We start from the raw sequence: 16696 nt of genomic DNA on the forward strand, positions 1-16696 counted from the left end.
CTAGAAAGCATTTAATTTGTACAAACGGTGAGTAAACCTATTATTATTGTAAATTATCTAGAGTTTATTTTTAAATGCTCTTCATGTATTTTATGAAACGAAAATGAGATTAAAATGGGACTTTTGATGTTTTAGAAATAAATGTGACAAATAAATATATTGTGTTGATTATTTGAACTAAGAAACTTTTGATCATGAAATTGAGTAATTGGAGGCTGCTAATTGTCTTGAAAAATATATTTTCCTATGAATGGCTTATGATATATGAGTATATGTGGCTATATTTTATAATTGCATTGAGAGTTTATGTAAGTTGTCTTTTACTATGCAGGCTGGGTAAATAAATAAAAGCCACGTTATACTGTCGAAATTTTATTAAAATTGGTGGGTTTAGTCACTGCAGTGACGGGTTTCCGTAGACTGCCTATTAGAGGGGTACGGTAAACCCGGTTGCATAGTTACTCTAGTTGTAGAGGCGAAGAGGGTAACTCCCAAGGTAGTGTTAGAGCTCACTTCACGTCGAACCCCTACGTGAATGTGTAACTCGGCCAACGCTAAGGAATGGCTTGTTTTCAAAACTAACATGTGTTTAACATGTAAATGTCTTAACAACCTTGGTGGACTCGGTTAGATGCCTCGGCTAAGGTATCCCTGAGGACTAGTTTTTAGCTTGAGCCCTGTTTCTAATAAAAGTCATAAGCCTTAACAACTGTTTTGGTAAATTATAAATATTTTATGATTTAAAAAATAAATTGAAAACCTTATGAAATGTTTTGTGATTTGTTGTTTAAACTTGCCTCCATTTTACTCGCCTTTAGATATTTATAAAATGTCTGTTTACTCATTGGGATTGCAAAATCTCACCCACCTCCTTTCTAAATATTTCAGGCCTATGGTAGCTTGTAAATACCCGATTTTGTCGAGGATTCCAGTTGACCCCTCTATCTCACAGACAGTAGGTTACTATCACCAACACTTGGTGTATTTACGGGCCACTTGTCATTGTAATTATTATTGTACATTATAACTTTGTAAATTATTGTAAGTATGAATTTATTTTACTTCCACGTTACAAAAGATTACTTACACGTGTTTCTATAAATATTGTTTTATATAAAAATGTTTTATTTTAGTCAATATTTTGAATAGTAATATTTGTCTATAAATCTTTTAAAAAATAAAATAAAATAATTTTTGGTCTTTTGATTTACTTGAGCCGGAAACGACTGGTAATTGTTTAAAACGGAATGTTTAACAACGATTGCTTATAGGAAAGGCAAGAAACTGATACGTAAGCCTTGCGGGGTTCCGATTGGCATTCCGGGTAATGAGTGTCAATCGGGACGTTGCGACGATTGTCATGGGCCTGAGGGAGGTTTCGGGTCGTGACAGGAAGGTAACGTTTTGAGTCAATATATTAATGAGGAATTTTTATTTATTAATTCATTAATTAATTAAGGTCTCATTGATTTGGCATTGTTCACATGCATAGCATTTATCGCATTTCACATATATCATATCTATATACTGAAAAATATATCTATCTCATGCCAACTACTAGGTTGATTATGGACTTTACTAATTCTAATTTTATTAAGCCATTAAGGAAATTAGTTGGTTAAATTCTTAAGGGATTTACACAAATATCGTCTTCAAGCTTTGCTTGTAATCTCCTTGAATCTCCATGGTGCCTTTGGATATCCATCTTCAAGTTACAAAAATTTTTCTATCTAACCCTAGTTTTACACTTTGATGTAACTAATTACATTTTATAATCAAGAAACCTTGAGTTACATTCGATAGGAGTTAGGTGAGAAAAGAATTTTATAACCTAGAGAAAATAGAGATAAGGCAGGGTGCGTAGACCCTATTTTAAAATAAATACCATGAGAAATAAATTTAACCATCTATGACTTAATCTTCTAAGGTCTAAGTCCATAATCATCCTCATACTTTATAATCATAATCAAAAGCATTGAAATAAATGCAAGCTCAATATCACTTGGTGATCTTGTGTGTTATTTGAGAAAAGCATCAATTAATTCACTTAAAGTGCTAGACTAAAATTATTTGGTATTATTTTATTTCAATTTAGTGTTTAAGAAATTCTCATTTTCAAAACACTTATAGTAAACATTTTACTCCGTATTTCTTATTAGAAATTCATTGAATAATTTTTTTCCTTTTTTAAGACTTTCCTTTTAATTCTTTCCATAATTAAAACTCCTTTTAATCTTGGAAACCTTTTTATTTTAGGTAAACTTCCTAAAATATATTTAAGACAATATTTTAATTTCTAACATTTAGAACATTGATTAGTTTCCTAAATTGTATGTTGTTCAAGTTACCTAAATGGTGACTTAACAAATTTTTGAAAACTTCTAGTCAAACCAAAATTTTAAAGAAAGTTCAATGCTATCACATAACTTTAGGAATTTCTTCTAAAGTAGGAAACTATTTCATATGAATTTCTCAAATTAAAATACTATCCTTAATTTTAGGAATTTCTTTTAAAGTAGGAAACAAATTCCTATTTTTTTTATGTATCACCCAAAATTAAAATAGTTGATATTTAAGTGTTGTTAAAACTCCATAAATCATAAGTCAAACTCATGAAAAAGCTGCTGAAAATTTTTAGCAAGTGTGTTTAACAATTAAACACAAAATTCATGAAGAATTAAGCTACCAAAACTTATCATAGGTGTCCAAAATTTTCTGCATTAAATCTTTGTTGTTTTGGAACTCGAAAACATGATTTTTGTGAACCTTTTTCGTACTAAATCAAGTATGGTCGAAACATGCAGTAATTTAATTTGATAAAACTAATTTTTAACAATTAAAAACTGCTCATAACACTTAGCCAATGTTAGTAAAAAAAATAATTGGCACATTAGTCCCCAAAACACCTCAAAACTATTCAGTTTTAACTTGGTTTTGCAAGCCTTTTAATCCATTCATTAATTCTTCAACTAAACATGATTTTAAACCTTTTAAAACATGTGTTTAATGAATTAATTACATGTTGTCCAGCTTTGAATTAAAACAGAAAAACAAATTTTAAAGAAAATCTTTAAAATTGATATACATCAAATCAACACACAAATCAATCCTATTGATTATCACCAAGAATCAAGCATGCATATTACATGAAAAACACCAAACAAAGGCTCTAATACCCCTATTGAGATTTGACCTCATGTTCAAACATGAAAATAATTAATAAATTAAAATAATATAACGTAATGGAAAAATAAATTAGTATTTAATCAGAGAAACAGTCGAATCCTACAAGATCAATGTTTGTATTTTTCATGTAAATTTCAAATTAATTATGAACACTCATAAGTTTAATAGTTACATACATTACTCTAGATATTGTAATCAAGAGCCAATTAAATCAAAATCCTTACTTCTTCACCTAGGATTTGTCAAATCTTCAACCACCCAAGTATTTGGCCTCTAACAATAATTCACATAGTAACTAAATAAAACCTTCTCAAAAGTATGATTTTACTTGTGCTAGCAATTTTTGTTTCTAAAATAAAAAGATCAAAAATTCTTGCCAAATCTTATTTCTATAAGACAAAGAAAACTTTTTTCTTTTCTTTCTTTTTTTTTTATGAAACAGCTGAGAAGTGGCTGAAGGCTTAGAGTTTTTGTTTGCTAACATAACATATTTATATAGCCAAACTAACTTGTAACCCTAAATACAACAGTTGTATTTTAATTTAATTAAGTCTCTGTGAACTTAATTAATTTTTTACTTTATTTTGATCTCTTTTAATTAAGTCCAACTTAATTAATTATCTTTATTTAATCCTAATCATGTCACTTAATGTGTGTGACCCATTAGGCTTCTAACATGTTGGTAATAAATATATATCCTAATCAAATATCAATTTGATAATTGATTTATATTTATGGATCATGAGCGGCATCTAGCAATACATCATGACTACTCAAATGTTAGAGAGTTAATTAAAGAATTTGACAAAGCCTTTTCAGTGATAAGCCTTTCAATGTAATACGGTTCTTTCATCAAATATCCCAGATATGTCATTAAGCATGGCTCGGTGTCTACTTATGACATTTCATATTAGTTCTCATAATTCATGACTAACCTTATAAATTTAGAAAACTAACTTTCCTCAAATTCATCATGTTTTGGCCAAAGACTTTATACAAGTTAATCAAGAATTGAGAACAAGTGAGATACATCCCCTCATATCACTTGGGGTGATGAATCTTCTTTTGACCACTCATTCACCTTCGCATGCTTCGTGGCATACCCAAAAACACCCTGCTTAGGCAACTAGTCGCCTCCAAACCTACAGGGGTGAAATCAAAGTATGTCATTCCCCATACAAGATGACCTGGTGTCTCAAGTTTAAAGACTAGTTGCACAACTATCACATGAGAACATTTTCCATAAACACTTGAGTGAAATACCAAATAGAGTTCTCATAGCGGGTCATGTTCAGTGAACTTGTTCTTTGACAAGTACCTACATGTTATCCTCAAGTATCTCATATACTTCAATTTATGAGATTGATTGCTTACTTCCCAAGTAAGGAGGCTTAACATGTACCAATCTTTGTGCATTGTCAATGCCTTGTCTTGACAATACAATGACCAAGAACAATTTTAAGAACATGACTTTGATGCATAGTGATTTCATAATTATACCAACTTTACAATTCTCTTACAAGGCCTTTATGTTCCATAAGATTCATCCAATTAGTACTTAATAACTCTTTATTATTGCACTAACATGAAAGAAAACCTCTATCACATATAGTTATGCGATTAAGTATGCATTAAATGACAATATATATATTTCTTGACCAATTCAATTGGCTCGATGGCATATACCAACAATAATTAATGGTTGACTTAGTTAAAATGTCACTTATTATTTTATATTACATGACATTGACATACATGCTAACAAATATTATAACATGATATGCTAATATAATATGATGATATAGTTATATGGTATTTTTCACCCTTTACATCAGTGCAATGTGAGTATTAAATAACAAGTGACATTTTGACTAATAGTAATTTGTCAATCATTAATTATAAGAATTTATTTGACTCAAAATAAAATTATAAAATATTAATTTGACATAAAAAAATAAAAGTTTAATTGAATTTTCTTAAATAGTTTAGAGGGTTTTTTTTTAACATTATCATAAAAAATATCATTTTTTTCTTGTAAAATAAAATTGTTTTCCTTTCAGGGTCATATTTACATTTGCTAAAAGCTCTAATTATGAACAAACAAATAAGAAAAAAGTAAAAAAAAAAAAAAAAAACAGTAGAATTTGTTTCGAAAGAAACATGGATTTGACCATTCTCTTTGGAAAGAGGTTACTTGTTGGCTACTAAAATGTCACTGATGTTTGCAATGGTTTACTTGGTGGGTTTGCAGCAATCCCCGGCGGTTGTTCTGTTGCTGATCCACGCGAAGCAGTCATTTGGGATCTGTTGCCGCTTGGGTTCCCATTGGATGCAACAAGCTGGCTGAGAAGTTCCAAGTATGATGGCCCTTTTGGAGGCAGCACAACTTCATGGAGGGTGTAATGCATGGGGTATTATATTTACTGCATTGTTGGCAAAGAAGGTTTACTTTATTCGGTTAATGACATCTGCGCAGGACAACCTGGAAGACCGTATGGGCTCTCATGAGAGGTGGAGGAAGGCTCTTAGCAGCACATATAGTCCAGATCTTAGTGGTGGCAGGGTGGGTTAGTGTGACCATGGGAACAATGCTTTGTCTACTACAAAAGTTGAAGCTTTTGAGGATCTCATAAGATGAGATGGCAGGAATGGATTTGACTAGCCATGGAGGATTGGCCTATGCTGTGTATATAATGATGAACACAATGATCAAGAACTGAAAATTTCATTTATGATGACAAAGATGGATAGCTCTGCCGTTTGATTTGTTCTGATTTAGATTGTACAATTTGGTAGGTTCCCCAGGAAATGGCACACGATGGTGTCCCTGAGTAGATATCATGCATCATATACAGTTTGTTTCATTTAGGCCTTAGGAGTTGGAAAGATTGTAAAGTGAGATAGATTGTGTTTTGAGTTTTTTTGGACTGTATAGGCTTGCAAATGAATTTATTTACTAATTAGCAATAAAAAAAAGTTTGATGGAATATTAAAGTATTAGTTTCCTTTTCTTTCCCAGTTTGAAGATACGTTCTGCGTCGAAGAAATGAGTTAAACAAGAAATTGTTCATGAACAAGGAGAACTAGAAAATCTGGAAACATGTTTATTCGGCACAACCAATGACTAACAGATTTTTACCCATAATTCATTTTTTGATGCTAACTATACAAGACAACCTAAGATGACAGTGCATGTCCAATTAAATCAAGAACTCAATCAACTAGCACAATCATTGATTAAACCTATGATAGCCCTTTCCACCTTAAAATGCTGGTGGTGGCTTGTTTGCATTGTTTTCATGATCATTATATTCATAAGCCTGACCACCATGGCTTGTCATATCCATTCCTGCCATCTCCTCCTCTGATGAGATCCTCAGAAGGTTCAATTTTTGCAGAGTGAAAAACAGCGTCCCCATTGTGACAGTCACCCAAGCCACAATTACCAAAATCTGCACAAGGTGTGCTGCAAGGAGCCTCGTCCCACCTCCCATAAACAAGCCATAAGGCCTTCCAGGTTGTCCTGGATAAACCTCATTAACATACTTCTCCTTTGCAAACAATGCTGTGAATATTATCCCCCATGAACCGCATCCTCCATGAAGCTGTGCCGCCTCTAAAGGGTCGTCATAATGAAATTTCTCCGCAAGCTTGTTGAATCCAATGAGAACCCAAGCGGCAATAAAACCACAAAGAACTGCAGCCCAAGGATCGACAACAGAGCAGCCACCAGTGATTGCTGCAAACCCACCAAGCAATCCATTGCAAACATCAGTGACATTCCAGTGGCCAACAAGTAATCTCTTTCCAAAGAGAGTGGTCAAAGCAGCAGCGCAGCCAGCAAGGGATGTGGTGACAGCTGTTCTGCCCACAGCACTCCATTGTCCGTAAGAGGATCCACTTTCGCCATAAGCTTTCAAGATATTGACAAATGAGCCCGGATTGAATCCGTACCATCCAAACCATAGCAGAAATGTGCCTAGGACAACCAAAGTGCCGCTGTGTCCACGTAAGGCCACAGCGTTGCCAGAATGATCAAAACGGCCAATTCGTGGACCTTCAATGATTGCACCCCATAGGCCTGCAATCGCACCAACTAAGTGAACCACTCCAGAGCCAGCAAAATCAATGACCCCGGATCCAAATAAGAGATTATTGGATCTAGTAGGGCTTCCCCAGCCATCAGCAGACCAGAACCAGTGTGATACAATGGGGTAAACCAAACCAGTCAAGAAAGATGAGTAAATCAAATAAGCAACAAACTGAGTTCTCTCTGCTATCGAACCACTGGTGATCCCGGCAGCAGCAATAGCAAACGCCCATTGAAACAAGAAATAGCCATAATCAAAAGACGGGGTAGGGAATCTACTCAGACCAAAGAAATGTTGTCCAATAAAGCCATTTGATGGTGCCCCAAAAGCCAATGCAAAACCAAAGAGATAATAGAAAAGGCCACCAGCAGCCGCATCAAGGACATTGGTGAGCATGATATTCATGGTGTTCTTGGCACGTACAGAGCCAGCACAGAGCATGGCAAAACCAAGCTGCATGGCAAACACAAGGTAAGTGGAGAAAAGAAGGTAGGTGTTGTCCACAGCGTAGCCAGTGTCAATGAACTTGTTGGAAACCGCATCAAAACGGCTACAGATGTACTCTGCCGCGGCGGAGGCATTAGCAACGCTGCCTAGTAGGGGGCGTAGGTTATCAGCAGAGCACTCAAGTGAGGCCATTGGGAGGAATAGACAGAGAAAGATGCCAATGTGGTTTGTTGTGCCCCAAGTTTTGGTGGTAGCTTGGAATGGGATATATACATACATGGAGAGGAAGAAGATCCGGGATTCCAGGCTGGAATTTGAAGAGGATTCTGGTGCTCCTCTACGTTTAGAGAGCCTCGCTTAAATTAGATTCCGTGCTGTAAACAGTTGTGAGCCTATAGAATCGGACCAAGCAAACCAACACTTGGAATTTCAACTGTTAAGCCTGTACTTGCCAATATATTGTATTTTCCATAAAAACAGACGCAGCCCTAACGGCCGCTTTGCTTTGAATTGGAGCATGCAATGTAGAATCTTTTACATTGAGGAATAAATAGTAATAAATCATAGAATATTCCAGAAGGAAGAAATCTTGAGTATATTTTCCCTACATTTCACACGTTTTCCACCCTATTATTTAGGAAAGCATAATGAAATTTATTGGTGCTTGTTAAGGTCCAGTGCATTTTCCAATCGTGATTTGATTTACTTACCATCTCCACTCAAAAGACAACTAGTCAATACTTACAACACACAACAAGGAAGGTTTGGTTGAAATCGAAATTATTCAATACTCTGAAAGCCAAATAGAGAGAACGGAGGTGTCTGGGTAGTGCAGACGAAAGTTCACTCAAATACTCAACAACGGCATGGTGCAATAGCTTTGATGATTTAGAGCTCAATTATTTTATTCATGCATACACCTCCAACGCGGGTTCTCTTATTAAAGGTAAAGCAAACACTTCCACAAGGTTGAAAACTAGGCTCTAAAAGCAGTTTGTTCCAACACATTCCAGTTTCTACTTTAAAGATGGCAATAAAGTATTTTCCCGCGAATGGAGTTCTTCACAGGTCACCCCTTCAGCTCACACATATGGCCTCATTCATGCATCTTAAGCACACAACGGAGGCAACCCCCTTCATGCATCAGATCAAATGCACTGTTAATCTCTCCAAGAGTCAAATTGTGGGTAATGTATTCATCAATTTTGATTTCCTGCAACATCAAGGAGAGCATAATAAACTACTGCTCACACAACAGACTCAAATATAGAATGTATAAACAAACTACATTTACCTTCTTCATGTACTTGTCCACAAGCCAAGGCACTTGTGAACGGCTCTTGAAACCACCAAAAGCAGTCCCTTTCCAAACACGACCAGTCACCAATTGGAAAGGTCGAGTAGATATCTCCTGACCTGATGCAGCAACACCTATGATAACTGATGTTCCCCAGCCCTGAATGTATTTCAGGTGCATTAGATGTCATTCACAATTTACGCAATCATTAATGCTCTGCTAATTCAGGCACCACTCACCTTGTGACAGCATTCCAAAGCAGCCCTCATGACAGAGACATTTCCAATACACTCAAAACTGTAATCAACACCACCATCCGTGACATCAACAAGGACCTGCTGAATTGGTTTATCATAGTCCTTTGGGTTCACAAACTCTGTAACTCCAAAATTTTTTGCTGCAAGTTCCAATTTACTAAAAAAGGTAAACATATAGAAGTAACACATGATTTTTTGTTAAAAAAGATAAGCAAAAAACCACTCATTTTCTTGCAAATGTATTTCATTATTGACATTACACAGAATGTTTACTGGATATTTCATACTTATGTTAACCAAATAATCTGCTTTCTAAGCATCATCATTTGTAAATTACTTACCTACATCAAACCTTTTGCTGTCAATATCTACACCAATTATTCGTGAAGCACCAGCTGATTTTGCACCCTCTGCAACCTGCAACATTGCATTCAAAAATAGGTAACATAAGCAATTTAACATCCAGCACCAAATAGAGAACAATGGAAGCAATAACAAACTTTTTGAAAAGATGGATGAAAACATGCCAAGAAGTTCATAATAAACAGTGTAAATAATTTTCTAGATAAGTGGGATGCATCTTTGACACTTACTGCAAGACCAATAGTCCCAAGGCCAAAAATAGCAACAATAGCCCCTGGTTCAACTTTGGCAGTATTCCAAACTGCTCCAAGTCCTATCCAACACAAACTATATATTAATATGAAGGTTTGTGCAAAAGATGAAGTATACACAATCATGAAAGCAAATAAATTACAGAGTCAAATAAATGATGCAACATGCTATCCATTTAGAAGATTATTTATGGAATTACAGATTTGTTAAAAGAAAGTTAAAACTTACCAGTTGGAACACCACATCCAAGAAGGCTTACTTTGTCCAAAGGAGCTTGTGGATCAATCTTAGCAACACTAACATCATGTACAACTGTGAACTGGCTGAATGTCGAGGTGCCCATGAAGTGGTATATTGGTTTTCCATTTATTGAGAAGCGACTCTTGCGATCATTCATCATGACTCCAGCTCCAGTGGCTGCCCTAACTTTGCCGCATAGGTTTGTCTTTCCTGATTTGCAGAACTTGCATTCTCTACACTCTGCCTGGTAACAAGGGATGACATGGTCACCTGGTTGAACTTCAGTTACACCTTCACCAACACTTTCTACAATCCTGCGCTCAAAAATTCAAACAAAACTCACCCTTAGCAATCAAGAGGCTCACGAACTATAAGAAGTAATAAGAAACAACACACCCAGCAGCCTCATGACCAAGAATGCATGGGAATAGACCCTCAGGATCCTGAAAAGGCAAATCATGCATGTCAGACATCAGATCTAAACATTGGATTAACATTATCAAAACAGACAAAAAACTTGAGCCACATTAGATTAGGCGTTATCAATGTCACAGCAAGAGGATACACAAAAAACATCAAATTATATTATTATCAATAGTATCTCCCTCCAATTTCTCATTACCTAAATTAGCAAAATCAACATAGAACAACATTATACACATATCTTTCCCATTTTAAAGCAAGAAAATAGTCTGCAAAAATACTTCATTTCGGATTGAATTTCCACTTTTTCTTTCTTCCTAAGAATAGATTAAGGAGACCATTCAGTTCACATAGCATTTTGAGCAAGAAACACATTACCTTAGGAATTGGCTATTGCTTTTACCTTTTTCTTTCTCTTTTTTTTTTTTTTTGCTTTTACCTTAGGAATTATACTTTTTTATATAAAATACTAATTTAGAATTGGTATTCATTTTAGTTATCTGTTCATCTTTAATCAATTAATATTTTGCCGTTAATCGCAAATTCTTAGAAAAGTAAAATGCAAATTGTAAAAGCAACAATCAAACCCAGCCTCAAAGAATCCACATAAAAAAAGTGATCAAATTCCCGTTACTCATTCATCGCAAATTAATCCTTCTTCAACAGTTTCTTCTCTTAAGATAAAGCAACTGATGCGGGTAAAACTTTTCAAACCAAAAAACCACATAAAAGAGATGCAATGCACCCGATTTTAAACAAATAAGAAATCAACTGAGATATAGAAAATACAAAAAGGAAAAAAAAAAAAACCTTTCCGCTCCAAGTGTACGCATCAGTGTGGCAGAGAGCAGTGAAAAAAATCTTGATCCGAACCTCACCGGCTTGCGGCGGAGCCACCTGGACATCCTCAATGACCAGCGGTTTGTTCGGTTCATAAGCCACCGCCGCTACACAATCACAATTAATTAATTAGGGTTTCAAAACAATCAGCCAAAAGAAAAGGGGAGAAAGAGAGTTACCTTTGCAAGTGATGACTTGCCCTTGAGTAGCCATTACTGAAAAATCAGAAGGATTTTAGAAGAAGAAGAAACAATAGAGAAATGAAGAAATGATTTGTTTTTGAGGTTGAGAGTTCACAGAAAGAGCGGACAAAAGGTCTAATCAAACTTTCTCTGTTTTTTCAGATATATGATAAATCAAATCGATTTGTGCTGGAATCGGTGATGTTTGGTTGCCCGTGTAGTGTTATCACTGACACTGATTTTGCAAGTCCGTCTATTTTTATCCCTGAGGAAGTACTAAATTTTAGTTTGAAAAATAAAATATAAGTTAAACACTCAAATAAACACTTTAATTGTGTCAGAAAAGTTAATTCAGTCTTAAATTTTTTATTGTATTTAAATAAATTTTTAAATTTTTATTTTAATTTAAATAACCTTTTCCTTTAATTATTGATTAATTTTCATTAATCAACAACATATGTAGCATTTTTATATCATGTCATTTACCACGTGACATTTTGATAAATATTATTGATTAGGATTTATGTTTATTGTTTTACCTAAACACATGTTCAAAAATGATTAATTAAATATTTAAAATAAAAAAATATAATTTGTTATGAAATAAATTTGAGAAAAAACTATAATAGAAATATAAAAACAAGTATTTAGAGGAAAGAAAGTATTTAAAGGGAGTAAAAAAATCTGATTCAAATGTGTATTTACAAATGAAGTGAAGGGGTCTATTTATAGGCTAATAACCCTTTATCTAGATTGAATTTATAAGATGAAGATAATATTAAGGGATTAGATGGATGGATTAAATCTTAAGGTTGATCCAATCTAATTTACATATAAAACTAGATATGGATATTTACAAATATATTCATAACACTCTCCTTCGAATATCCATTGTAGTAAGAATATGCTTCATTAAAACCTTACTAGGAAAAAACTTCATGAGAAAAAAATCCGAATGAAGGAAAAAGGGAACATAATATTTTCAAGAATACGCTTTTGAAATACTGCCTCATTAAAATCCTTATCAAGAAAAATCTAGTGGGAAAAACCTTGATGAAGGAAAAGAGTACAGTGTGTATTTTACTCCCCTTGATGATCGCATTAAAGAGATCTTTAAAATGATGCATTCCAATCTTTTATACCAATTTTTCAAATGTTGCAGTAAGAAGGGCTTTGGTGAACAAATCCGCTAGATTGTTACTTGACTGAATTTGTTGAACATTAATTTCATCATTTTCTTAGAGATCATGAGTGAAAAAGAATTTTGGCAAACTATGTTTTGTCCTATCGCCTTTAATGTATCCTTCCTTCAACTATGTCATGCAAGCAGTATTATCTTTATATAATGTTATTAGAATTTCCTTCTTAGTTGACAAGCCACACATTTCTCGAATATGTTAAGTTACAGATCTTAATCAGACACATTCACGACTTGCCTCATGAGTTGCTAAAATTTCTATATGATTAGAAGAAGTAGCAACTATAGTTTGTTTTACAAAACACTATAAAATAGTCGTACCTCCACATATAAATAAGAAACCTGTCTAAGATCGAGCTTTGTGTGGATCAGATAAATATCCTACATCTGCATAACCAATTAAATTTCATTTTGATGCATTTGAATAATATAAGCCTATATCTATTGTTCCTCGAAAATATCGAAGTTTATGTTTAATTCTATTCCAATATCTTTGTCACAACCCAATTTTCTGGGCCATGACCGGCGCATGAGCTCAATGAGCATAGCTCACTAAGCCCAAGCAAGGCTATCCATTTACCTTTGCTTAATAAATTTATCATATCATGCATACACACACCTTTTTTCGGGTGTGAATATAGCCAAAACACAATGGCAATATCGATAATAATATACATGCACTATACTAGTCATGTATTTAGTAATTTACATTGCATACACATATTCACATTGTTAGATTGTATTCACAATACAAAAGGACCCATGACTTCTAGCAGAGACATTTACAATAAAAGGGATTACTATCGAATGCCAGACACATACCCAAGAGATGCACTACGGGGACTCCTCGATCTAGGGTCCAACAGTCACCTGATCTGAAAACATGAATTTTTATAAAACGTGAGTACAATACTCAGTGAGTGAACAAGATGGGAACAAGCATACCATAAAGAATGTTTATCAAAATCATGATGCATTCATTTTCTCAAAACCATGCAATTATTTTAGCTCCTTTAAACCCCTCATGTAAACCCCACATGAGAAAATCACTTTACAAAAATCCATGCTCAACTATGATACCAAAGAAATGGGATATATGGCAAAAACTCACAAGTTAGCAAAATGGACAGAAAGTTTCTCGCTGTAGCAAACTTCATTCTCACTGCAGCGAGAACCAGAACATCAAAGAAAAAGTCTCATTTTTCCCTTAAAACAAGTCATCCTACTAAAATAACAATAGCAACATGTAACACATGTAAACTTCCAAATTCCAACAAAACAAATGCTTACATATTTGTATTTACAACCATATACCCATCATCAACATACACACCATCCCATCATCATCATCATGCACACCATCCCATCATCATCATCTCATATGCAACGGCTTATGCGCATATAGCCGAGTCAGCAACGACTTATGTGCACTCCCACTCACACATAGTCGGGTCAACAACGGCTTATGTGCACTCCTACTCGCACATAGCCAGGTCCAAATCAACATGCAAAGAAGCATCCAATGCATATCATGCATTTTATCATATTGTGATAACACATAAACCATTGTATAGCACATTTTCATAATATAAAATCATTTTACTAAAAGCTTGTTTTCAAGGTACATTTTCTAAGACAAGTTGGATAGAATCTTTCATATTCCCCAAAACAAGTTTGAAATGCAAGTCCACTCACCGGTATTAGGAGTAGAAATACTCCTATTTTCAATCCGCTGGTACAGTCCTTTACTCGTATCCAATGGCTCACCACCTAGCCATAATCCATGACACATATTCCAATTAAATTGTGTCTAATAGTCATAAGCTATTTCAGGCTCGATATATATATGATATGAAATGAAAAATGCACGGGTAGCCATCTAGACCCGGTATTAGTCTAAGTCGATTTTTCATCCGATAAATTGGCCAATGCGTCCAATTTCACTCCAAATTAATCCATTTCTCCTCTAATACCTTAATTTACCACATACCATTTAAATAAAGCCAAATTCAGCATTAGAACCCTCACAGTTCCTTATAGAAAAATTCAGTCATTTGGTGCACTAGCATCGAAAATTTTTCTACATAACCGTTTCACCTTAATTCATCATTTTCCAAGCAATTTTCCTTGAAATAAAAATAATCCCCCATTGATATTCAGCCCTCATGGTTCGACCAACAAGGAACCCTAGAGAAATTGAATATTTCTTTTGTGTTTTTGTTCATAACCATGCTTAACTATCTCTAAACACTAACATAGTCTAAAATCAAATTATTCCAACAATAATTCCTCTTCCATACCCATTTTTCAGAATTGAATTCATCATGATAACTCAATATTCAACCATGGAAATCAAGAACAAAGGCATGGGTAAGCTAGGTATCAAGGAGCATTAAAGAAATTTTAACTTACTTAGCTTGTTTCCTTGAATTCCAACACTTTCTCTTTGATTTTTCCCAACTAGGAATTGTTCTTCCTTGGTTTCTCTTCTCTTCTGATTTGGCTGATCACTATGGGAGAAATGGGCTGATTTTTATGCCTTTTATAAAGAAAATAATGAATGGATGAGATTTTGACACATGTCATCATTCCATTGATCCATGTGTCATACTTAGCCATTAAGCAATCTCTCTCCATCACACATTTCTCATGTTTATCCATTTTCAGGATGAATAAAATCCATTGGCCTTGACAAGTGCTGGGGCAAAAAATTTACCGATTTGCCCTCGGAGCGAAAAAATTACGATTTTGCCCCTATACTCCGAAATGTACCGAAATCACATTATTTCTACTTTTCAACCTCAAATAACACTAACATTGATCAATATTAACCAAATGGGGCAAAAAACTCGTTTTATAAAAATTTTCATTTAGTCTTCTAGTGGCAAAATTACCATTTTGCCATTGTGCTCCAAAAATACCAGGAATCATAATTTTTTCACTGCTAAACATCATTTTATACTCCAATAATCATAATTATATTTCATATAATTATTCTTGGTTAAATGTGATCAAATCTTGGCTAAAAATCTCCATTTTATCATCAAATGGTAAAATAACCGTTTTGTCCCTAATCGGTCAATTTTCTTGATGGACTCCAAACTGGACCTTGAACTCCGAATCATTATTTTAAGCCATTCTGTGGGTTTCAAAATTTTCAATTTCCTCTTAGAATTTCTATTTGAATTAGTTCAAGACTCGATTTAACTTAGTTGTACCACTCGGTATAATACCGTCTCTTAATCGAGCTTGACAGGGTCTCACAATCTTAGAGTTGGAGAAAAACTATATCTTGCTAATAAATTCACAGCAATTGATTTATCAGGTCATATATTTCTAGCAAGATACATTAATGCTCCGATTTCAATAAGATACGATACTTCAAGACCAAGAAGTTCGTTATTATTTTCACGAGCTCGGAAAAAAGTCTTTTTTCACATCTAATGACCTTACAACAATTAGTGAACTCAATAGATATGCTTTCTCCGTATAAAATCACTTTAGTACTTTTGCTATATAATTAGATTGATGGATAAAAATTCCATTTGTCAAGTGTTCAATCTAAAGACCCAAACAAAATTTTATTTTTTCAAGGTCTTTCATCTTAATTTCTTTCTTCAAGAGTTTTAATAATGCTTAAGTCATCAACATAAACAATAATAAATTCAAATTTAAATCCTTTTATAAAATATATGGGCATATAGAATTATTTCTATAGCCTTTTTCAACAAATATTCACTAAGGCGATTATACCATATGTGTCCGGATTACTTTAATCCATATAAAGATTTATTTAATTTGATCAAATAAGTTTTTTGAGAATTCAATTTTTGTGCTTCAAGCAACATAAATCCTTTAGGGATTTTCATATAGATATCATTATCAAGTGAGACATATAATAGGCTATAGCTACATTGATT

The 16696-nt window shown here is 34.0% G+C and overlaps 2 protein-coding genes and 1 pseudogene across 2 annotated transcripts; 1 reads left to right on the forward strand and 2 right to left on the reverse strand.

The window, feature by feature from the left end:
- The first annotated feature begins 5346 nt into the window (after window positions 1–5346).
- Window positions 5347–5906, forward strand: LOC148764727 (ammonium transporter 1 member 4 pseudogene; annotated as a pseudogene).
- Window positions 5907–6249: 343 nt separating this feature from the next.
- On the reverse strand, window positions 6250–8094 carry LOC18613033 (ammonium transporter 1 member 1-like). Its single transcript, XM_007050051.3, has one exon. It carries the CDS (start codon window positions 8001–8003, stop codon window positions 6450–6452), a length of 1554 nt encoding a protein of 517 aa, XP_007050113.3. The 5' UTR covers window positions 8004–8094; the 3' UTR covers window positions 6250–6449.
- Window positions 8095–8591: 497 nt separating this feature from the next.
- On the reverse strand, window positions 8592–11736 carry HOT5 (GroES-like zinc-binding dehydrogenase family protein). Its single transcript, XM_007050052.3, has 9 exons — window positions 11576–11736; window positions 11367–11503; window positions 10530–10576; window positions 10122–10447; window positions 9872–9954; window positions 9620–9695; window positions 9261–9418; window positions 9019–9180; window positions 8592–8937 (listed from the first exon to the last, which is right to left on the reverse strand). Exons 1-9 carry the CDS (start codon window positions 11607–11609, stop codon window positions 8821–8823), a joined length of 1140 nt encoding a protein of 379 aa, XP_007050114.2. The 5' UTR covers window positions 11610–11736; the 3' UTR covers window positions 8592–8820.
- Between the last annotated feature and the right edge of the window lie 4960 nt (window positions 11737–16696).

The sequence above is a fragment of the Theobroma cacao genome, chromosome 1 (genome assembly GCF_053813885.1).
Source record: "Theobroma cacao isolate CCN51 chromosome 1, ASM5381388v1, whole genome shotgun sequence".
Lineage (NCBI taxonomy): Eukaryota > Viridiplantae > Streptophyta > Magnoliopsida > Malvales > Malvaceae > Theobroma > Theobroma cacao.

Excerpts from the sequence above, each read along its gene's own strand:
- LOC18613033 (XM_007050051.3), bottom strand. The coding sequence starts at position 8,003 with ATGTATGTATATATCCCATTCCAAGCTACCACCAAAACTTGGGGCACA.
- HOT5 (XM_007050052.3), bottom strand. The coding sequence starts at position 11,609 with ATGGCTACTCAAGGGCAAGTCATCACTTGCAAAG. Across the intron at positions 11,504-11,575 it reads GCAAGTCATCACTTGCAAAG|CGGCGGTGGCTTATGAACCG; the intron begins GTAACTCTCTTT and ends GTGATTGTGTAG. Across the intron at positions 9,419-9,619 it reads CAGCAAAAGGTTTGATGTAG|CAAAAAATTTTGGAGTTACA; the intron begins GTAAGTAATTTA and ends TGGAACTTGCAG.